At 41.4% G+C, this 24,722-nt stretch overlaps 1 protein-coding gene across 1 annotated transcript; it reads left to right on the forward strand.

Annotated features, from left to right (window-relative positions):
- Window positions 1-1,023: 1,023 nt before the first annotated feature.
- Window positions 1,024-24,395, forward strand: LOC126336105 (uncharacterized). The gene is made up of 3 exons (XM_049999584.1): window positions 1,024-1,116; window positions 8,014-8,117; window positions 21,847-24,395. The coding sequence occupies exons 1-3, from the start codon at window positions 1,024-1,026 to the stop codon at window positions 22,220-22,222; spliced, it is 573 nt and encodes a 190-aa protein (XP_049855541.1). The 3' UTR covers window positions 22,223-24,395.
- Window positions 24,396-24,722: the final 327 nt, after the last annotated feature.

The following is a 24,722-nucleotide window of genomic DNA, read 5'->3' on the forward strand; positions in this document are numbered from 1 at the left end:
TCAGAGACAGCAAAAGACTTGGAAGAGCAGTTGAATGGAATGGACAGTGTCTTGAAAGGCGGCTATAAGATGAATATCAACAAAAGCAAAACGAGGATAATGGAATGTAGTCTAATTAAGTCGGGTGATGCTTCGGGAATTGGATTAGGAAATGAGACACTTAAAGCAGTAAAGGAGTTTTGCTATTTGGGGAGCAACATAACTGATGATGGTCGAAGTAGAGAGGATATAAAATGTAGACTGGCAATGGCAAGAAAGCGTTTCTGAAGAAGAGAAATTTGTTAACATCGAGTATAGATTTAAGTGTCAGGAAGCCGTTTCTCAAAGTATTTGTATGGAGTGTAGACATATATGGGAGTGAAACATGGACGATAAATATTTGGGACAAGAAGGGAATAGAAGCTCTTGAAATGTGGTGCTACAGAAGAATGCTGAAGGTTAGATGGGTAATCATATAACTAATGAGGAGGTATTGAGTAGAATTGGCGAGAAGAGGAGTTTGTAGCATAATTTGACTAGAAGAAGGGATCGGTTGGTAGGACATGTTCAGAGGCATCAAGGGCTCACCAATTTAGTATTTGGGGGCGGCGTAGAGGGTACAAATTGTAGAGGGAGAGCAAGGGATGAATACACTAAGCAGATTCAGAAGGATGTAGGCTGCAGTAGGTATTGGGAGATGAAGCTGCTTGCACAGGATAGAGTAGCATGGAGAGCTGCATCAAAGCAGTCTCAGGACTGAAGACCGCAATAGCAACAACAATATTATTGTTATCCATATACACAAAAAATGAACGATTTTATTGTTTGGAAAGTTAAATACATTGTGGTATCCAAGTTCATAAGGGTTCATCCAACGGGAGACGGTGTAGGACACAATCATGATACTTTCACAATGTTTTGGGTGAATCTGATTATTCAGAAACACGAATATTCATTCGGCTGCTGAAGTCACATTGGATAGGACAGCGGATGAAGGAAACGGCTTTATAGACGATACAGCGATTAATAGTGATCAAGTTGGTGATGCTAATGCATGCAGAAGAAGCAGAACTCCTGCAGGTGGTGCTGACAGACCTGGCGACTGTGAACCTTCACCAGAAAACAAATGCAAGAGAGGTAGTATTTTAACAAAAGTTTAGGAAGAACGTGTTGAATTTACTGATGATTATCATAAATCTCCACCTACAGCTCGTTATAAAGTGATATCCAACTATAAAAATAGCATCGAATATCGTAGCAATATTTGATTAGGTGGAGGAAAGAAGGCGTGACGAACATTCATTTCGAGGAAACAAGGCAATCAAAGAACGAGAGATAGAACAGCGCATTCCTCCCCAATTCGACGTAGCAAGGAATGAAGGAAAATGTGCCCATTCCTAGCACCTGAAGTTTTGATCTATGTAAAAAGCAAGAGAAATTGAGGACACTAAGTTCAAGTGTTTTGCAGCTTTCAAAAATGTTCAAATGTGTGTGAATTCCTATGGGACGAAACTGCTGAGGTCATCGTTCCCTAGACTTACTCACTATTTACACTAACTTATGCTAAGGACAACACACACACCCATGCCCGAGGGAGGACACGAACGTCCAGCGGGAGGGGCCACGCAATCCGTAACATGGCGCTTTAAACCACGCGACCACTCCGCGCTCCTGCAGCTTTCATGGCGCATCTCAAGAAAGGGTACAGAATGTGCTGTAGACACACCACTGCTTTCATAACAGCTAGAAAAGGTCAGAAAGGCCTGGCCACTGCGTTTGGAACACTGATCAAAGTGGACTTACTTATGAACTATTTTCTCGTGCGACATTATCTAAAAAAAGAGAAAAATCAACAGTTGCCTTAGTCCAGTATGCACAAAACACAACTCACTGTCATACAAAAGATTTTAAACGTTCAATGAGTTGACATCTAAAAAGTACTATAAATTTACCTTAAGAATAAAACTTTTGGCCTGGAAGTTAAAAAGGGTATTGAAGTCTGCCACCAAACACAGACTTGGAGACTACCAGGTGTGTGAAAATGTTAAAATATGGTTTGAACGATAGTTATCAGTTTCAAAGGTCTGCTACATGTACACTCCTGGAAATTGAAATAAGAACACCGTGAATTCATTGTCCCAGGAAGGGGAAACTTTATTGACACATTCCTGGGGTCAGATACACCACATGATCACACTGACCGAACCACAGGCACATAGACACAGGCAACAGAGCATGCACGATGTCGGCACTAGTACAGTGTATATCCACCTTTCGCAGCAATGCAGGCTGCTATTCTCCCATGGAGACGATCATTGAGATGCTGGATGTAGTCCTGTGGAACGGCTTGCCATGCCATTTCCACCTGGCGCCTCAGTTGGACCAGCGTTCGTGCTGGACGTGCAGACTGCGTGAGACGACGCTTCATCCAGTCCCAAACATGCTCAATGGGGGACAGATCCGGAGATCTTGCTGGCCAGGGTAGTTGACTTACACCTTCTAGAGCACGTTGGGTGGCACGGGATACATGCGGACGTGCATTGTCCTGTTGGAACAGCAAGTTCCCTTGCCGGTCTAGGAATGGTAGAACGATGGGTTCCATGACGGTTTGGATGTACCGTGCACTATTCAGTGTCCCCTCGACGATCACCAGAGGTGTACGGCCAGTGTAGGAGATCGCTCCCCACACCATGATGCCGGGAGTTGGCCCTGTGTGCCTCGGTCGTATGCAGTCCTGATTGTGGCGCTCACCTGCACGGCGCCAAACACGCATACGACCATCATTGGCACCAAGGCAGAAGCGACTCTCATCGCTGAAGACGACACGTCTCCATTCGTCCCTCCATTCACGCCTGTCGCGACACCACTGGAGGCGGGCTGCACGATGTTGGGGCGTGAGCGGAAGACGGCCTAACGGTGTGCGGGACCGTAGCCCAGCTTCATGGAGACGGTTGCGAATGGTCCTCGCCGATACCCCAGGAGCAATAGTGTCCCTAATTTGCTGGGAAGTGGCGGTGCGGTCCCCTACGGCACTGCGTAGGATCCTACGATCTTGGTGTGCATCCGTGCGTCGCTGCGGTCCGGTCCCAGGTCGACGGGCACGTGCACCTTCCGCCGACCACTGGCGACAACATCGATGTACTGTGGAGACCTCACGCCCCACGTGTTGAGCAATTCGGCGTTACGTCCACCCGGCCTCCCGCATGCCCACTATACGCCCTCGCTCAAAGTCCGTCAACTGCACATACGGTTCACGTCCACGCTGTCGCGGCATGCTACCAGTGTTAAAGACTGTGATGGAGCTCCGTATGCCACGGCAAACTGGCTGACACTGACGGCGGCGGTGCACAAATGCTGCACAGCTAGCGCCATTCGACGGCCAACACCGCGGTTCCTGGTGTGTCCGCTGTGCCGTGCGTGTGATCATTGCTTGTACAGCCCTCTCGCAATGTCCGGAGCAAGTATGGGGGGTCTGACACACCGGTGTCAATGTGTTCTTTTTTCCATTTCCAGGAGTGTATTTTACCTAAAGCGTTTTTATCAGATTATGTTTTCTACGTAAAAGATGGCTACATCTAAGCCCACAGTAGCGACATCTAGGGAGGATGTAGGCTAACAGGTTTCTGGTGGCTGCTGTACTTCAGTAGCCAGGTGCAGTGATCACTGTGTGGACGACGTGGCCTGTTCTACGCGCCTTATTTTAGATCTGTGTGACGATGCTGTGCTGATTATATGTTTTGACGATGCCATTATGGCCTTATCACTTTAGGACATGGTGTAAAAAAGATGCGTTTTACCGTACTTTATCTGTACATTTCTCTGGTTGTATGATAGTATATTGTGATACGTACTGCTATATTATGTTGAAAGACACGCTGCTCAATAGGTGTATATATTAGCATATTGTAGATCTGAGGATGGTCATTACGGACTGAAACCGGTCATCGTCCAAAGAATTGATATTGCGATCAAAGACTGGAATAAAAAAAATATTTAAAATTACGACAATCTTACATAATACATAATGCAACATACGTCATAAGATAAATACAAAGAGATTTGACAAAACAAATATAAAGCTGTGTTAGAAGCATGGAAGATGACCGTGTAGTCACATAACAACTGAAATGGGGGACATATCTGTAACTAACGAAAATGAAATGGAGTGGAGCGGGACGTATAACCAGTTGAATAAATAATTGCCCAAAGAAGTTCTTTACTGGATAGAGTGAGGGTACTGATATCGATCCTGTACTTGACAGATCGAATCTACCCTCCCGCCTCTTTGCTACAGTGCAGTGGCATCGCTGATGGGGATGCCCTGTAGTTCTAGGAAGCACCGTTTTGTGCAATGGAACGAATTGCGCCAGTGGCATGAAGCGAGTAGATGCCGTACGAATGTGAGAAAAGCGAACGTAGTTAAAGTGACAATTTTGAAGCATAGGATTAATTTCGTACCTGTGGCATTGTTATACAATTGTAACGCCACCGTACTGTAACGAATCGACAATGGTAAACTCATTTAAACTGGTGATAAATGAGTGGCTGTAATTGGAGTGTGAATGCGATCAGATCAATTCGGGGCGTGATACTTGAAATTAAAGTAAAATAAATTAACTCAGTCATATAAAAGCGTTCACCTATTGCAAACCTCTTCACTATTATCGGAATGTTTTGCAAGGGACTGAGTTACGTTCCAGTGTGGGAGAGTGGACAGGGCATGCGCCCTATACACACGATCACAACTTTAGTTATCGGCGCATGTTCGTTGCGAATAAGTTCGCCCTCCTACACTGGCTACTTGTGAATGTCCGCCGCCTGATATTCCAACCGGTCACAGTATAATAAATAATAATCAAGTATAAATCAACAAATAATACGTAGTGAAGCCTTAAAATTGTAAGAAACAACTAAAGAGAGAGACGGCTTCCGATTTGAAAGTGGGTGCTGTTAGAAACCGATGCGGATCAGCACTGTTGCGTATCGTTAAAGATGAAAAAGCGTGGAAAAGTCTAGTGGAGGTCGTTATCTTGCAGCAGGTGTCAAGGGACCACTGATGATGAATATCAACCACGGTCATATAACAGTGCGCCTTTTCCCAAACGCCAATGAATGGCCTTAAAAATGATATCGTTTCATTAAACAAAACATAGTTATTTCATGTTAAGTGTTAACAATACAGTGAAAAACTCACTCTTTTTCATATTATCAGTTACTCAAAATCTGGTAACGATATCTTTCCTCTTTTTTTTAGATTTTAATAGTTTCACACTGTGTAGGACCCAATAAACAGTATAATTATGAGACTAATTTTGTCTTGCGTAATTAAACTATCACCTCCTGAGACGGAGATGCGTCAATCAGAATCTATATGTTGATCTGCTATAATGCGGCGGCCGAGGTTCAAGGCGCTTCAGTCCGGGACCGCGCGACTGCTCGGGCGTGGATGTGTGTGATGTCCTTAGGTTAGTTAGGTTTAAGTAGTTTTAAGTTCTAGGGGACTGATGACCTCAGATGTTGAGTCCCATATTGCTCAGAGCCATTTGAACCATTTTTTGCTATAATGCTCTGTATTTATGTTACGGTGGAACCCCTTAACCTCTATTTTTTCCTTGTTGCAACGGACACAGGAAAAGAAGAATGATAAAGAGGGCAGGAAGCAGCAGGACAGAGAGGGAGAACGTAAGCAAGAGTATTGTACAAAGTGCTAAAATTTCGATAGAAGGGATTGTGATTTTTAACGCTGATAAGCCCTCCCTTTCCACAAGTTGCAATAGGCAGCAGACAAGGGTCTGTGACGGTAGTTGCCGCTGTTCTGTTTTAATGATACTGAAAAAATAAGGAGAAACAGGTGGGACTGTAATAGGTTTCTCCCTCTCTACTCAAGTCTTCCATTTTCGTATCGCTCTGTAAGCAGCGTAGTGCTCAGGATACTTCAGATGTGTTTGTTTGCTGTTAGAGTAGATCAGACTACCTTTGTGGTGTGGAAGTGCGTTTACGGAGTTAGTAAGTGTTTCACCCTGAACAATGAGATAGGTAGTAATTGTGAAACTGCTGGTGGAGTATTTTGGTACTGCAGAAGACGTACCTACAGAAGAAGAGTTTGTTACTTACGAACTAGTAAAGCAATAGTTGACAGATGAGGATACTGTAATAGCAGAAGTTACTAAACTTTTAACAGATGAAGAGATATCAGATGGAGAAAATGGCAGTGCCACGGCAGTGAGGGATTAAGCAGTGTCACCAGTGGCCGATTTCCAGGGAAGTAGCGGTTCATCTTATCAGCCGTCACCTTCAAGAAAACGAACGAAGTTTCCAGAAGGACATATGGCTGATACACACAAGATTTGGGCAAAACAACCAAGGAAAAGGATGGGAATGTTGGTTCGCCCCTCTGTGTAGTCCTGAATTGCAAATATGACGCCGCACCTGAACATTGCAACGTTGTTAACACAAAAAAGCAAAATAAAAGCAAGTCTGTGTTACGAATCTTTCAAAACAGGCTGGAACATCATTCAGCAAACGCAAAAATTCTGCAGGATATGATACATTGTGAATTACGTTAATATTTTGTAGCAAAGAGACAGGAAAACGCAAATAATATATGCCCGCACAATGAGCCATTGGGCACTGAAAATAAAGAAGAGAATTGACCCTCGCAATTCACTGCAGTTCAAAGCCGCACGGAGTGGCCGAGCGGTTTAGGCATCACGTCACGGATTGCGAGACCCCTCCCGCTGGAGTTTCGAGTCCTCCATTGAGCAAGGGTGTGTGTATTGTTCTTAGCAAAAGTTAGTTTAAGTATTGTGTTAGATTAGACACCGGTGCCGCAGCAGTTTGGTCCAGTAGGAATTCGCACATATTTGAACATTTTTGAGTAGTTCAAAGCTTCTAACTCGTGGGTAAGAAAATATAGTTGTAAAAATAAGAATGTCTGTAGCAAAATAACCCACAGAGGTAGCGAGCGGTTGGTGGCAGGGGATGCCGCCGTTCAGCTGAAAGCTTATTAATTCCTAGAGAAAGCAAGCTTGTCATTGAGGAAAACCGTCTGTCATCAGACCAAGTAATTAATGCCGACCAATCAAGATTTGATAACGAGTTATGATCTGGACGGATTCTCGCAGTGAAGGGAAGTAGGCATGTCTTTGGTGCGGCTGGATCTATAGCGGCAATCACGAACTAATACATGATGGTTCCTTGGTTTGTTATGAATGGTGCGCTTCTGCCTCATTTGTATGTCATTGTATCGGAGCCCACTGTCCATTTTCCTGCATGTATGGATATAAATTTACCGAACAGCAAGGGGTTTGCTAGCACATTTGCTAGTATGACGAAGAGAGATTTAAAAATCTTCGTAGAACGAGTACAAGAAACAACTAAAGCCTTTATTTTGGTTGACCCCTGGACAGGTAATTCGAGCAAAGTGTACAGGTATTGTGCAATCTGCCGACGTTTACAACTTCCATCCATACAAAAATTTCGTGATATTTATCATAGATACAATTATGGTAACATAAGGCACAGACCAATTCTTACGCCTTCAGTCGTTTGTGTATTTCCAGTTCCCGGCGACAAGATATTCCAACTTCATTTGCAGTTTTTTCTTGCACATTTCTTCCTCCAATAGTGTAATTAAGTAAGTAAACTCTGTTATAGAATGTTTCATCCCGTATTATTGACTGTTTGTCTCAAACAATCCATTTGTGCAATAAATTATTCATACTTACAATACTCTCTTCGTAACTTTGGCGATTGATTTCACCGGCTGTAATAGTCCATAGAAGCCACAATTTTTATGGTGTACGTATATTGGGTTGCTCTATTAGCAGCGCTATGTATGAATACAATTTGTGCAGCAACATTTCCCTGACCTTGCCTTGTGACTCAGCAGCTGCTATGCAGTCAATTGCTGGCGCGCTGAGACTGTGCCCCACCAATGACCTATGATTACGGCAAGGTCGTCGGTTAGCGCGGCAGGGGGCACAGGGGGGCAGGGGGGCAGGGGGGCAGGGGGGCAGGGGGGCAGGGGGGCAGGGGGGCAGGGGGCTTGTGTCCCCCGGCCTCACATCACACAGGCTGCTGGCTCTGCGGCGGCAGCTGCCCCTGGCTACTGCACCGCCGGATCATCTGCAACAGAGGTGAGTTACCTGAAGTCATTCAGTCACTGTTAAGAGAGCTTTATACCTCATTATATAGGACACGCACTTTGAAGTTTGGTTCAAATGGCTCTGAGCACTATGGGACTTAACATCTATGGTCATCAGTCCCCTAGAACTTAGAACTACTTAAACCTAACTAACCTAAGGACATCACTCACAACACCCAGTCATGCATTTTGAAGTTTCCATCTCACATTCGTGTTCTTTGAGGGGGACGTATGCGAATTTGCAATACTTAAAAAAAATTCCTTATAAAGTCCAAGGGTTTAAAGACAATATAAATAAATGTGGCACAGTTGTTAAAGAGTGTTAGATGAATTCACACAAACGTTTTTATGCTTATTGAAGTTATACATTTTAATTGCAAACGACTGAAATTTTTTCGACAAGGTGAGAATAAACGTTCCTTTTTTCGAAAAATCTGTCTACACGAATTTAATGTTTTTGTAATAAGTTTGATATACCATTATTACAAATATCTGTGGAACATAAAATTGACATCTGCTTTTGCTAGATTTTCACAGCTCTAGAAATTTCTGTGGAAAAAGTATACCAAATCTTAGGGCTTTTCTCTTACGTAAACGCCTTACTATTGTGGCAAATGAAAATTCCTTTCACAGAATGTTTCACTCCACTATTGACTAACTTAAAGCCAGATTTAAGTACTGTAATGTCTGTGATTTGTGAGGGAAAGGTACGTAAAGTTTCCAAAAAGTAAGTTACGTTAAATGTGAATCATAGATTTTGTCCACGTTTGGATTCGGCCTTATTTTGTATGGGTGAGCTAGTGCAAACTATATGCTTTCTCATCTTCATTCTACAGCAGGCTTTTCTTTGCTTGTACTCTTAGGTTAACCTGATTTTCAAACAGAGCAACAATAATGTTAGCTGCATCAATTCTCCTGTTCGATTTCCTTTAATATCGGTAGCGTGAAAGCTCGTGGATAAAATCCTAGCCTATGTAAAGTTCGTAGTCTGTCAAGAATAGCACAGTCAAAAACTAAACACGCATCGTGCACAGCAACTTCACCAGCAGTTGTGGAAACAAATGTTGTCTTGGGGCATGGTTTTCCTGTCAGACAGTTGTAATTTTGATTAGGATTTCTAGCTTCATGCTCACACCTTTCTAGAAGTTCTGGATCTGCTAAACGCCGAAGTATTCCCCATACTGGAAGAAAACACCGCAGGAATAAATAATATGCGTAAATACAGAACATCAAAGGGGCGTGGCCCCATGCAGCTTTTCGTTGATTATTATTTCTGTCATACTTAGGAACTGAACAGGAACGTAATATTCAGCATTTTAAATTTCAGTACCATGTAATAAATCAAGATCCAATAAAATATTTTTCCCAGTTTTGGTTGCTTTCGCGTACGTCCCACCTTAACGAGAAATTGTTAGCCATGCCGACTGTGCAAAGCTTTATTACGACCTCTAGAAATGCTATTTCGCAGTTCTTTCTTACTTTGCTTGAGGCTGCGAAATAACATAAGTCAAATGTAAACGTAAGTGCGTTATTCTCATCTCTATATGGGCCTTTTAAAGTAGTGGTATTGCATAGTACAAATGAATAAACTCGAACATTTATGAGCCATATAGCTGTTTGTTTCGCATTCGCCGGTTGGAATTAATCAAAAGTTAGTAAAGAATTGTAAGGAATCATATCCGTCACTTTCAAGAAGTAAGAATATGGTGGTGAGATGAATCGTATACCTCCTGAAGACTGTAAACGCGAAGGACACCACAAAACTAAAACGACAGGCATCGATAAAGGGTTTCACAGTCTTTTGGTCTGTTAGTGGTTAAAGGTGTATGAAGCAGGTTGCTCGGCAGGTAAGTGTATGAAACATCTGACATGTAGAAATAAGAAATAGAAAGCACTGTGCAAAGTGGGTGTTGCATTTGTTGAACGCTGAGCAAAAGCAAATGCTGCATTTGCTACAAAATGATGGAACGCAAATACCAAATAACTTTTTCATAAATGTTCAGTTTCTTTTCTAGAGTGCAGATGCTTATGTTCAACGATTTTTGCTGCCTCTTAGACATAGATTCAACGCTTAATGCGAAAAAAGAAACAGCGTTCAAAACAATATATGCAAGCCTCTGACATTGCACCACAAGATGATGACTGCATGTACTAGGAAGGTTCTCGTCAGTGTTTCCTTGAATGCAAACAATATTCTGCTTTTGACTGCCGAACAAAAAGTAAACCACTAACAGATGAACACTGTGAAATTATTTTGGATGAAAAAAGCGTTACAAGAAACCTCGTATTGTAAAATAACGAAAAGTCATATTTCTTGAAGCTCCGTCTGACTCCCTCTTATTTTCACATTTAAATAAATTTCTAAGCGAACAAATGTTTGAGGTCTATGAAAATTTTACACAGAAAGGCGATTTTGAACTACCGATTTACTTTCAAAAGTAAAAATTTGTAACTATACCTTCACACAACGTATTCGCACAACACAAAATAAATCTTAAGGTTATAGATGCTGCGAAAAACAAAAAAACAAAAAAATATTCGTATCTCTGATATTGTGTTTTCACTTTATGTTATACACGATTTCGACGGACTGCCAAACTCCCTCACATGATATTTCCAAGTTACGCTACTCCGTTTCAGTATACAATTTTATTTCTTGGTATTATTCAATCCTTTTTATGGATAATTTAGGTTCAAAAACTGCTTTGTAGCTGCATCATTGTATTATTCCTTAGCTCTGGGAATACAAAAACTGAAAAGTATCATTCATTCCTATTGAGTGCAACCTGTTGTTTGTGGCTACAAGATTTTTATTACAACTCTATCCCACATGACCTGAAACGATTTTCAACACTTTATTGCTAACAAAATGAAGGAATGAAGGTTAAAGTTTAATATGCCGTCGACATCGAAGTCATTAGAAACGGAGCACAAGCCTGTATTGTTTCAAGGACGGGGAAGTAAAATCACCCATGCTCATTCAAAGGAGCCATCCTGGCATTTACCTGCAGCGATTTAGGAAAATCATAAATACGTAAGCAAGGCTAGCCGAAAGCGAATTTTAGCGGTTGTTCTGCCGAATGTGAGTCCTGTGTACTAACTATTACACCACTCAGCTCGGCTTTGTTGCTGGTGTCCTACAATATATCTTCCCATCCTTGGCCAGATTCCTTGACTCAAGTCTGCTCCTCGTCTTACTCCTTTTAGGCTCTCACAACTAGAAGGAGTTCACAAATATCCCACATTTTTCACATACTCTTTCCTTGTAGATTATTTCAGTGAAACACAGACTTATGTGTCTGATCTTGGACATTCTTTGAAGTAATATTTGCAGTTGTAAGGCTGCACTAGTTCTAGCGAAGAATACATTGTTGCCATATTTCTGGTGATGTCGTCAGTAGCGTCATTCATTGCTAACCCCCAACCCCGCTGAGAGAGGCAAACTGTCCTACGTAGAAAATGGTTGTAAATTCATAAATAATCCAGTTGTACTGCAGAATTTTCCCTCTACTCCCATGACATCACTGTGGGAGTAGGCCACTTGTCATAAGTATAGAATCCAAGATGGCCTATGGGTTTTCCGCCCTTACATCACACAAACTGCTTCTTATAAGTTAAAGACTCATCCCTCTGATGTCACACTGCATTTGGAATTCACTTGTCCTAAGGCCATCAAGGAAAAGATAGGAGTGTTTTTGTCTTTATATTAAACAAACACTAGACCTGCCAGCCTCCTTTCTGTAGTCTCAAAGTTCACAATAAGCGATACAGTAACTTATCAGGCAGTATTTCACCAGAGACCAAAGCAAAGCAGTTGCAGTTGTTGCCACCACTGCCACCCCCCCCCCCTTTTGTCGATTGCTAGCTGGGACCTCACCTGTGCTGTGCCAATTACTGATTTCACAGGGATAGCACTATGTACACTTCTCTCTCATTTAAGCGTAGATGTTCACCTCTCAACACTTTCAATGAAGTGTAAATACATCCCTTCTTATAGAAAGAGAATGTGTAGTGCAGATACACTCGTGCCTGCGTGCAGTAATAAAATTTCAACACCTGCCTACTGTAAAAAACTGCAGTATATGCATCTTTTCTTGTAGGAAAGACGTTGGGCTGGTCACATTTTAATGAAGTAGAATTTTAATAAATTAAAATTTTTTTCAGATTGATAATATATGTTTTTAGTCCTCAAGCTGGACCAGTTCTTACACTTAACATGTTGTATAGGGCTGGAGAGGACTGTTCGCCACTCAACAAGTTCCCAAGAGCCACAGAACTGACCTAAACACCACAGACAACATATTTTTAAATAACACACTCCACTCACCCTTACTTAAAAAACTCATTTGTGCTGGTTAAAGATTCATGACATGTGATATAGGATGGAATACAAGCATTTATTCACTTGCTTTAAATGAATACTGAACACAGTCATCCACATTTCACCAGTGGGTAGGTTATATTTGGCCCACACAGCAGCATATCACACCATACCACGCTGAGTCGTCCACTCACCAGTCCACAACACATGCTTAGCTCTCTACAGATAGCCCAATGGAAGCCACAGACATAATGTTAGTGGGAATGCCACATCATAAGGTTTCTAATTTAGACAGATAGATGTGTCCTCCCTTCTGCCATGGGCTTTCCACACCATCTGCATTTGGTGAACGTGTGTATTCCACACCTATCATATTGTGAGATATTCCCCCGTAAAATAAATATATATTTTTTGATCTAATTTCTAAACTGTTTTAATGATTGTCGCCACACCTATATCAAGCTGAATCATGACAGTACATTAAACTCCCCTCACACAGTTCTGAAAAACAATCAGATTGGAGTTGCAACTACGTATACACTAAGAAATGCTCTACTGTTCTTATGTCAACATAATGCATGGTGTAAGAAACTCAACTCTACAGCGCCATTAGACTGTTGTTAAAGAAAAGCTAATATCTTCACTCTTTTCGAAACATTTCTGCAGTATTCCATAATGACATATTTCGTGATTCATCAGTCTCAATTCAAGTGCCATACAGTTCAAAGTATCCTGAAAGTATCAGTCATACGAATGACTAGTAGTTATGATTTCTATCGAAACTCATGAGGGAATGTGTCAAGTGCTGTGTATCTCAACAGTTCGACTGCAGTGCTACAAACAGTCCAGCGAGATGGTAGCACACACTGGCTGACAGACACAACACAAGGCAGAGCACTTCACATAGTTCTGTGAAGCGTCCACCAACAATCATTGTCAAACTCAGTCTCATACACATCTTCAGAGTAAATGTGACATTAAAATAGCGAGTGGATAAGAACACTAACTACAACATATGTAAAAAAATGTTAATGTAGTGCCGATTTATTCACTATACAGCTTTAAAACTTGTATACAGCTTTTAAACTTACATGTGAGCACTTGATGTTACAACCATAATGTTGTCATTATCGTCATTATTATCTTCACACTTGATACCACTGAAGTCACTTCCTGCAACACTAAAAATAACATGGTTCAATCGTCGCTGATCAGCAATGAATATACAACACTCTGGAAAAAATATTGTTCAGCTCGTACATTGTGATGATTGGGTACATCACACAGCAATATTGTTGATACATGTGTAAATAGCAGTGTCACATGTAGAACTAAAATTTAACAGCATGCAAAGAGTGTCCTGCAACTCTGGCGTTAAGACACCTAATAATAACATCTCGTTGTCGTCATTGTCATCATTATACTCTGCAACAGTGTGCAAAATGATAGATGAAACCAATATTCAGCTATTACAACCATGAAGTAACATTGCACGGGTACATCAACATTAACAGCGCCTGCCATATTGTAGGTAGTAGCTCAAAAACGTAAATCATGAATATTTGCACTATGTTTAGTAATACAAAGCACCTATGACAGAATGTTATGTTCTCTAGTCACATCATGGAGTCCTGGTATCATGACATTATCCTCAATGAAAACACCTACAAGTACACCAGTAAAAACTGGGTTGTTTTGGAAATTAGCCTTATGCAAACACAATGTTAAATCCCAAACACAGAAGAATGAAAAGAGGAGCTTCAAACTTTAATAAAATGATAACATCCGTAACTGATTGCTACTCATCTGATGATACATCAGTAGCTACCCCACTGTTGAATATACCAGTGCCAGCTATGGGAATAACAACTCGTCAAAATTCATGTATAACTTCATCATAATTATGAGCAACTATGCAGATTAATAAATAAGTAATAAACATTAACATCTCTGCTCTCAAATAAAATCAATACTCACACTGCATTGTCTGCTTAAGACCAGCCTCTTCAACAGATACTACATTCATCAAATATTCCTAACACATCAGCAGCAGTCAGCCAACACAGTGGTGGCCTCTGTATGAGCGTTAATAGAATGTTTCATTTTGTGATACGTTCCTTATAAGGGAAGCAGGGCAGACCAGTTGTTTCACATCTCATTAGCAGCCACCTGCCATACTTTTGAGACAATGCAGCAGTCTTAGTCAGTGTAAAAATCGGAGAGCCATGTATCCCAAACATCCTTCTCGTCTTTAGCTAATGTACTCAACAAGAGGACATCAAAAAGTACTTCCGATGCTGCTGACTAAGTTCGCTGAATTTTTACATTGTGTAAGGAAGAGTTAGCACCACAACTGAGTCATCTTCCATACTGTATATATCCATACTAAGGTGACTAATGAAAATTAGTACTGAGGCTGAGATTCGAAATCAGTCTCCCGCTCAACCACTTCGCCACCCTGGCGCAGTGAAACTGCTCAACTGCACAGACGACCCTATCACGCAGCCCTTATTAATCCAAATATCCATTCACGCCTCAGCCCAGTTGGTATTCCCCAAAATCTCGCTCAGCATTGCAGAGGCTCTCCAACTACAATGGAATAGGGCTTCAGTATGGACCAGAATGTGTGATACGGCCTGAAACCCAGGCATATGTCCTTTAACGAAATGAAATGAAACTATATGGTTTCACAGAACTTTTCAAGCCCCAAACGCCTACGATGTATATTTGCAGACTGAAGCGACAAATGAAAATTTGAGGCAAATTTCATCTTCCATACTTTTGTAAGGAAGGAATCCTCTTCAATAATGAGAAAATCAGAGAGCCCCACATTCCTCACGCTGGAACGCTAGAAACTGTTAGTGCTGCTACCAGTGGCTGTATCAAACTTTTAGAACAATTAAAAATTATTAGATGGTGAAAAAATCAGAGAGCAGTAACTTTATGCGCACATTGATTTTAGAAAAGAGGCATCCTATAAACTGTTGAATACAATCATAAATCTGATGTCATATTATGTATTTTGATCATAAAGTTGGATTACAGACCTGTATTGAACACTGATCGCAAGTTGTGGAACAAGCATTGGGATGGAAGGAAGATACCACCAGTTACTCCAGCCTCCCTAAAGGGAATTATGTACATAGTACAGTGTATAGTATCAGTTTTGTTATGAATTTATGAAATTTTATAGTATTTAGTCTGCAATTGCAATGGTAACGTATAGCACTGTGGCCAGAACTTGTAAAAGAGGCTGTTATCAATATTTATGTATGTATATGCATAGTTATGAAACTAAGTGCCTAAGTGATAGATTTTTCATGTACAGTTTCATTCAACAGATGACTGTAGCCAACCTCTTCTCCATCTAATAAGATTGTGATTTTACTCACTACAACATATACAAGCTCAATACAAGTGACATTAAACCTGTTATAGGCATGGAATCACATCACAAGATCGATGTAATGGTAATTTTGGAAAATCCACCATTTAGCAACATAAAGGTTGTCTGAATTGTACCAGTTACTGTAGAAATCAGAACAAATAATTGCAGTCTTCAATGGTCAAACGGCAGAACTGTTACTGAATTGCCATACAATATGTGGGGGTCCTAAGAACAGTGAAAATATACAACACCAAGAATATCACACATTATAGTTGCTTTCAGGAATTTACACTTCAGAAGAAGAAGAATTCATTGCTACGAATTTCTATGAGTGTTGTGCATCACCATGTAGAATTGTGAACAATGTCATGGCATCAGTAGCTGAAGTTGCCGCAGAGTTATGTACATATTTGTACTTGTATGTGTTAAACCACAATTCAAAACAAATCTTTGCTACGAATTTTGATGTGGTTTGTACTTCAGTACAACATATCTATGATACATCGGTGCCACTACCTGACAATGGTGCATAGTTATGTGAATATTTGTGTTTATTAATATTCTCAGCCATGTTATCACCGACACGAAAAAGGTGAAGAGAAGGGACTATCAATCTCTCTAAACTGTGTTTATTTCCTTAGAAACTTCAGGCATGTTGAATAAACTATGTAGTTATGATTAATAAAGTACAAAAACAACTAGAATGATTTAGATGTTCTAAACAGAGAGGCAGTGGAAAACATATCTAAAGTAGGAAATGGGAATTTTTACCTACGAGCAGGAGCATATAGAACTATAGCTCAAGTTTAAACGAATAGTTATCGATGCACAGAGTACATACATATCTAGCAGAACAGTTCATGATGTGAGGGAGCATGTTTTTATGGACCAGTTCTAGCTACGTTGAAGGGACTTAACACCTTTTTACATAAGACGACAGATAATAGATCAACTGTCAGAGAGTGAGACAGACCTAACAGTCGTTGCAAAAAATACCATGTGTTGCAGTAAAGATGTAGCAGAATTCATCGTATTGCAACAGAAATGGTAATAGAACGCCTCTCTGTATGCATAAGAGTTGTATAGCTTTACGTAGAGCACTCTCATAAGCGACAGCCTCACACATCTAGTGCATAACAGGTGATTGCACCTAGAGGGGGACTTTGCAGTCCATGTTGCGCCCCTGTTGACTTGACGTAGTACATTTTACCCAATATGAAACTTAATAGTTCAACTGTTGCACTGTCCTAGGGAGACTTGACGGTTTATACATTTTCAGTTGTTGCAGTGTTAGAGAATCTTAACACTTCATCCTGTTCCAGCTATTGTTGGACAAGATAGTTCATTATTACTAGAAGAGACACAACGTGTGTGTTAAATGAGGTTTCTGAAAATTTAAAGGATCGACAGGTGAACCACGCAAAATATCTGTTGGAGGAAGGAGAGGCGGCCGCACCTTCGTGAGTGCCACCCTAACAAGTGATATGGTACCGTGAGATAGCCACGTGGGGTAGCATAACGTGGCACTATACACACACATAGTTCCTGGCGCACTACCGCATGTGTGCAATGTGCAATGTGAGTCTTCATGCACAGTACCCAGGCTATACAGCGTGCAGGGGGAAAAACTGGATGCAGTACCTGAGCTATGCAACGCACAAAGTCGTATTTGGATGCAAAACCTGGCAATGTATGGAACAGCCGAATGATGCAACATGCAACGTTGTACCGAGGCATGATACCTGGAGGGGTGCGGAATGGGATAATGCTCTAGTACTCACGACGGCGCACCCATCCTTCCTCTTTCCCTCAGACATTTTGGGTGTTTCACCTGTTTCACCTATATGTAATTTAAATTTTGAGCTGCCACATTCTACATACATTTCGTATCTTCTAATAATACTGAACTGATATGTCTAATAACATCTAAAATGCATGAACTGCTGAGATTCTCTAATATAGCAACAACAAATAAAATTGTATGAACCTCTGAGACTCTCTTCGACTGTTAAGTCTCATCTCAGGTAAAAACGTGGGAGATGCTGTCAGCATAGCATCGGTGCTGAACCGTAAACTCTCTCTCTCACTAGGTGAAGTGGTTTGCTTTTACTTCTGAGCTATCTGTTTTGACAGCTCTTTATATGTAACGCTATATATCATTTATATATATTAGGACGCATTGTTAACTTTCATGGCGTAACAAGGAGCACTTTGCTACAATTTCACTTTAACATAGGTTATAATTTCCCTCAAATATTAAGTCTGTCTCGCTCTCTAAAAGCTGAACAATTAAGTTTCAGCTCATACAAAAATGTGCTACGTCCCTTTGACATAGAAATAACTGGACCCTCACGTCAACAACTATACTATTAGATATGTTTGTACTCTGTACGTGGATAAGTACTCGTTTAAACTTGAGCTACAGTTCTATATGTTCCTGTCGACAGGTAAAAGTTCCCAGTCCCTACTTCAGATATGCTGTCGACTGCCTTTTCATCTAGAATACTGAATATCTAAATCATTCTGCTTGTTATCTGTACTTTAGTAATCTTAACTGCATAGTTTATTCAATATGTTTGATGTTTCTAATGAAGTGAAACACAGTAAAGAAATGGACAATAATTTATTTTCATTTTTTTAAGCTTTGTTTACTGTAGTTGAGAATACAAAGAAGCACAATTATTCACATAATTCTACACCAATATCAGGTAGTGGCACAGATATATCATATATGCCTCTGAGTGAAGCACAGCGCACATAAAAATCCATACCAAAAACATCTTCTGCACCATTTAGATGGGTAAATTCTGCAAACGCATGCCAGACATTTTCATAAAATCCATACGCTTTGGGGTGCTACCTGTAACGATCGGCAGCTTAGCTTGAATACTGCAACTATTTGTGCTGAACTATGACACAAATGATATCATTCATAGAATGGTACCATTACTTTTATGTCAATAAATAGTGAATTTTCAAAAATTACCACTACTCTGTTGATCTGATGTGAAGTCAATAACAATACATTTACTGTCAATCACGTTCAGCTTTCACACTACCATATTTCACACTACCATATTCATTGGTCTACTATGCAATGCTAGCAATTTGATGAATGTTGCAGACTTTGGTGTTAATGGAAACTCGAAGTCTGGAAACAGTCATGTGGGCCAACTTTATTTCAGGCACAGCATATGAAACACATCTGAGTACTGACCTGATTTCAGCTCCTATGTGTGAGAGAGCTATTGCATTTGCTGAGACAATCGTTTATGCATTTTAATTTGGTTTAATATTTATAAGTGTAAATATGCACTTAATTCTACACTATCGCCAGGCACTGAGGCCATGACATCATTCATAATACTGCTTGCTGATGCAAAACACTCACTGAAATTCGTTTCTTCTTCGGAAGTGTAGATTCTTGAAAGTGAATGCACTGCTCGGTATTCTTGGTGTTGAATATTTTCACCATTCTTAGGTAGTCTCTCACACATATTGTATGGCAATCCAGTAACGCTGCTGCCGTTTGAGTGCTGAACATTGCAGTTACTTGTGTTGATTTCTGGTGGTACCTTCTTTCCATAGCGAAGTCTCCTTTCTTACACCGAACACGGTTTTGCGAGAACGGCATTGTCATTCCATTTAAGTTGAACAGCACAGTGAAGGTGGAAAATACCGTGTCCCCTTTCTTGTGAGCAGTGTTCGTTGCAGTGCAGTGCCTTAATACGAGAGCATAAGCAAAATGCAACAGAATATCACGCCAGCCTATGATCGCACTGAAGAGTTGTTTGAAGTGTCTGTTCTAAAACTGATGTGTGATTAAATAGCCTGGTTTCTGATTTTATCATCTAAGAAGTTTCCATTGTTCTAAAAGTATTGCAGAGGCATTGGTTGACGCCTTAACAGATTCTAGTGTGCTGATGTGCGGAACTGTGGCTTTCTGATTTTATCATCTGAGGGTGGTTCCATTGTTCCATGACTCTTTTGTGGCGCTAATACGTCCTAATGCGACGTTAAAGTTCTACAACTGTAGTCGGAAAAATCTTAAGGGCGTTTTGGCATCCTCTTTTCATGTAAGATACTGTAAAAGAGGTTGGAAAATTTGGAAAACATAAAGTTTTCTGATTTTACCAAATTATAGGAAATTGTCCTCGTTGATGTTAGGAAGTTGCACCAAAATCTCACCACTTGCAGTAGTATAACAGGTGTTATCGCGAGAGAAGTGTATACAATGGTTCCAAAAACTATCAGCTGTTCCGTAGCCTGGCTTGCACAAGAGTGATGCTGCGTGGCTTGTAACGTAGTCATCTTTACAAAGTATGTACAGATTGAAGTAAAATATGAGAACGCTGCACGCCGCCAGTGTGACAAGACACGTGAAAACGAAGTTTTTTGTGCAAGCCAAGCTACGAAATACCTGACAGTTTTTGGACGCCGCCTAGCCGCATCTCCGATCTCGTCATTTGCGCTTACTTCAGGGAGCCTAATCCTAGTTGACATTCTGATACGTGGATCTGTCGTTTGTTGCTTGTTTGTAATGCGTCTTCATTCGCTTGGAGATGCACAAGTTAAGTAAATATCCAGTTTGTTGTACAACTTGTTCGCTAATCATTTCTGCTCCTGTCCAACTTTCCTATGACGACAGGTGCCACACCGTTCTATAACAACCTCTCATGATCGCTGTGTACAAAGTTATACACAACATAAATAAACGAAAATAGTACTATGTACACAGAAGAAATTACATGTGGTGTCCCACAAGGATCCATCTTCGGGCCATTGCTTTTTCTTGTGCATGTTAATTATCTCTCATTAGTTACACTGCCAGAAGCAAAGTTCGTTTGTTTGCAGATGACATAGGTATTGCAATAAATAGTATGTCGAGTGTAGTTCTAGAAAGATCTGCTAATGATATTTTGATGGATATTAATAAACAGTTTAAAGCCAACTCACTGACATTAAACTTCGAAAAGACTCACTATATGCAATTCAGAACCTGTAAGAGGTTTCCACCCAGCATATGCATTAAGTATGGAGAAGAGCAGATAGAAGAGGTTGACAGTCTTAAATTCCTGGGATTACAATTTCATAATAGATTCAGTTGGGGGGAACACACCACAGAACTGCAGAAATGCCTTAACAAATCTGCATTTGCAATTCGAGTGTTAGCAGACATAGGCGACATAAAAATGAAAAAGCTTGCATACTTTGCCTGCTTTCATTCCATAATGTCATATGGTACAATGTTTTGGGGTAACTCTTAAAGTCAAACGAAAGTTTTCAGAGTCCAAAAACGAGTAATACGTATTATTTGTGGAGTAAATTCACGGACGTCCTGTAGAAACCTCTTCAAAGAACTGGGTACCCTAACTACTGCCTCTCAGTATATTTACTCCTTAATGAAATTTGTCCTAAATAATGTGTGTCTTATTCCAACAAACAGCTCAGTTCATACATTCAACACCAGGAACAAAAATGTTCTGCACAAGGACTTAAAAGCACTTACTTTGGTTCAAAAAGGGGTCCACTACTCAGGAACACTCATCTTCAATAATTTGCCAGCAAACATAAAAAATTTATTTACAAATAAAGATCAGTTTAAAAGGAGCCTTAAAGACTTACTAGTGGCCAACTCCTTCCACTCCAATGACGAATTTTTGGATAGGAACAAATGATGTATTGTATATATTCATACTATCAGTATTGTTATTTCAGCTTACAAATAAAAATAAAAAATATAAAATGGTTACCTGTTCCCCATCCACGAGGATCTCCTCAACACGGATCTATGGAACGAAAAACTAATCTGATCTAATCTAATCTAATCAAGCCCTTTGAGATTTAAACACAAATCAGTTTTTATTGCAGATCTGCAGATAGACTTGGGCATATTAGCATTGGTGCAGGCTTTTCTTCGCAAAGTAGTTATTACTCTAGGTATCCAAATACAGACAGCCCTCTGCCTATGACTTCAGTACTGGATGGTTTTGGTTTCTAAACGTGCTGCAGATGTGTGCAGAGAGCAGGCCGTGGAAGCGGCCAGGCGACAAGCCGGTGCCGACGGTGTGGCGGCGATTCGAGGGCCGGCGGCCCGTGGCGTGCAGGACGCGGCGCCGGAGCTGGACGACGCAGTGCTGGAGCTGATGGCGGCGCACTTCCTGCGCGACGAGCCGGTGTGCGGGGCGCTCCAGCTGGCCGGGAGCCGGCGGCCGCGCGGGACCTGGAGCGGCTGTGGCGCCGCATGCTGGCCGGGCGGGCGGTGCCCGTCGCGCTGCTGGAGGACGGCGGCGGCGCGAGCAGCCGCGTCTCCGGCGCCAACATGACGTCGCCCGAGTGCCTCGCCGACAGGGACAGGGAGGAGGAGGTTCGTAAGGCGTCGCTTTGAGTAAACAGGGTGCACGACACACTTCAGTGGTACTGCGAGAGAAACGTTACAAACTACGAGAGCTTTTCGGAAGGTAAGGATTGATTGGTCGCGAAATGGGAACCGCTTTGAAAATTAGTTGCAACTTTAAACAGATGTGTTGGCCAATGCGCTTAGTAAGCCCATCTTTCGCGCCACGTAGCTCTTTTCAGTTCTCAGTGCACAGTGAGCACGTAAAGATGCTCAGACAACAGTGTCTCCTCGTCAAGTATGAGGACCTGGTGAGGTTTCACAAGCTGCCACGCAGCCCACACAACATAACTGTCACGTGTTTCCTTCTTCTTGATAATTCTCCGCCACACTCTGCAGGGGTGATAACTCTACTCTTGCAACGTTTTTTTTTTATTTTAATTTTTTCAATGATGACTGATTAATCACCCACAATACAGACAGTAATTGGCTACAGACAGTGCACTATAGACCAGCATAGAGAAATAGCGGAAAGCACAGGCGGCTGCCTTTATGATGAAGGTATAGGAAAGTTGATACAACTCTATGACAAATGTCTATGTCGGAGCAGTGACTATGTAGAGAAGAGTAGTAGGGTAATGGGGTTTCTGGTGCACTTTTGACATCATAATCATATGCAGATTAATAAAATTGATCAGTTAATTACACCCCAGGCCCCCATCCCCATCTTCACCCTCAGATGTTGCCATGTGCTTTCTCCAGCCCTCTCCCCCTTTCAATCACAATAAAAGATGGATTTAAAAAAAAAATTGTGTGCATTTCTTTTGGAGTGACCCACTTACCACAGTTACTGCCATCAGATGAAGATGGCATACACGAACAATGACTACATTGACATGTTGCTGATGCTCAGCGAGAGCCAACATGATGCCACTAAAGCAGTTGTGAGATATCCTCCAGCAGCCATTACATTCTTACATGCCGAAGAACAACTTCAGGAAACAGGCAGCCTTTTAATGCGCCACAGTAACAGAGGAAGAACTGCAAGAAGTGAGGAGACAGAGGTGTTTGGTTGAGCTGCAGTAGCTACACCACAATCCTTATGTCAGCTTATGAGCCGTTGCTGCAGTTGCTGGTGACAGTCTCACATCTGTGTGGCGTATAGTACATGGCCACAGGTTTTACCCGTACTCCCTCTCACTGACCCAGGAGCTGCATGGGAACAATTTCTGTGTAAGTGTTACATTCTGTGAATAACCCATGCGTAATTTCACACTGGAGTCTTTACAAGGTGTTATGTTCTCTTATGACTCCACATTCACAAATTATGGCGCAGTGAATCGCCATAACGTGCACTACTGGGCCACAGAAAAACCTCGGTGGGTATGACCTGTCGACTGTCAATGTAGGTGGTCTAATAGTGTATGTTGTGGAATCCTTGGGGATGTAATCATCGGTCCACACTGCTTCCCAGGTACACTGACAGGTGACTTATATCGCTCGTTTATAGATGACAGTTTAGCTGGTCTCCTTGAACATGTGTGTCTACACGCAAGAGTCCATATGTGGATGCAGCACGATGGTCACCCAGCCCATTCTGCGCATGCTTTTGTGCAAGAACTAAACAACAGCTTTACAGGAAGGTAGTTGGGACGCCATGGTCCTCATTCATAGCCCTCAGGGTCGCCCGATTTAACATCATTAGATTTCTTTTTATGGGGATATCTAAAGGATCATGTTCATGTCACTGAGCCAACATCCCCAGATGATCTAAAATGGCGCATCGAGGACGCATGTTGCTCCGTGACACCGGCAATGTTACAACTCTTCTGCAGATCCTTTAGAAGGCGCATTGCATTGTGCATTCAGGAATATGGACACACATTTGAACATCTCATTTAAATCAACTTCCCACCGCCAGAACATCCATCATGCACCACACAGCCATATATTACGTACAGCATGTGGTATCTGCCCCTGAAACTTTGCAGGGTTGTAGCTCCCAAACTAAAACTGATATTAATGTAATTTAAATTGATGTATACAAAGCTGGTGTTACTGTTTCCAGTGTATGATAGAAACAACTATTGTTCCATTTAAAAAAATTGTATCTTTTTGCTGTAACTCTTTGAATAATAACACAATAAACTATGTTCATAGCTCCGCGGACAGTGTAACGTTTGTCATGGTGACCTACCACAATAAATATTTCCGTCGCCTATTACTTCGTAACTTACAGAGGCAAACACATTTGGTGAGACCCTGTATAAAACCTCATGCTGCACATATGTCCGATTAGTATACAACGAGATGTCGACTAAGCATTAAGTCATCAAGGCATGGATGGCCATTCAAGAGAAATTACGGTTACTCAGGTTAGGGCATTTGAAGTAGGAGAAACCTTTAAGCACTTGCAGAATCTCTCAGTCAACTCTCAACAGAATTACGCGATGACAGCGCTGCCATTACCGATTGTCCACCCCCGGTAGCTGAGTTGTCAGCGCGATGTAATGTCTTACCTAACGGGCCGAGTTCGATTCCCGGCTGGATA

The sequence above is a fragment of the Schistocerca gregaria genome, chromosome 2, assembly GCF_023897955.1.
Source record: "Schistocerca gregaria isolate iqSchGreg1 chromosome 2, iqSchGreg1.2, whole genome shotgun sequence".
In the NCBI taxonomy this organism is placed as follows: Eukaryota; Metazoa; Arthropoda; class Insecta; order Orthoptera; family Acrididae; genus Schistocerca; species Schistocerca gregaria.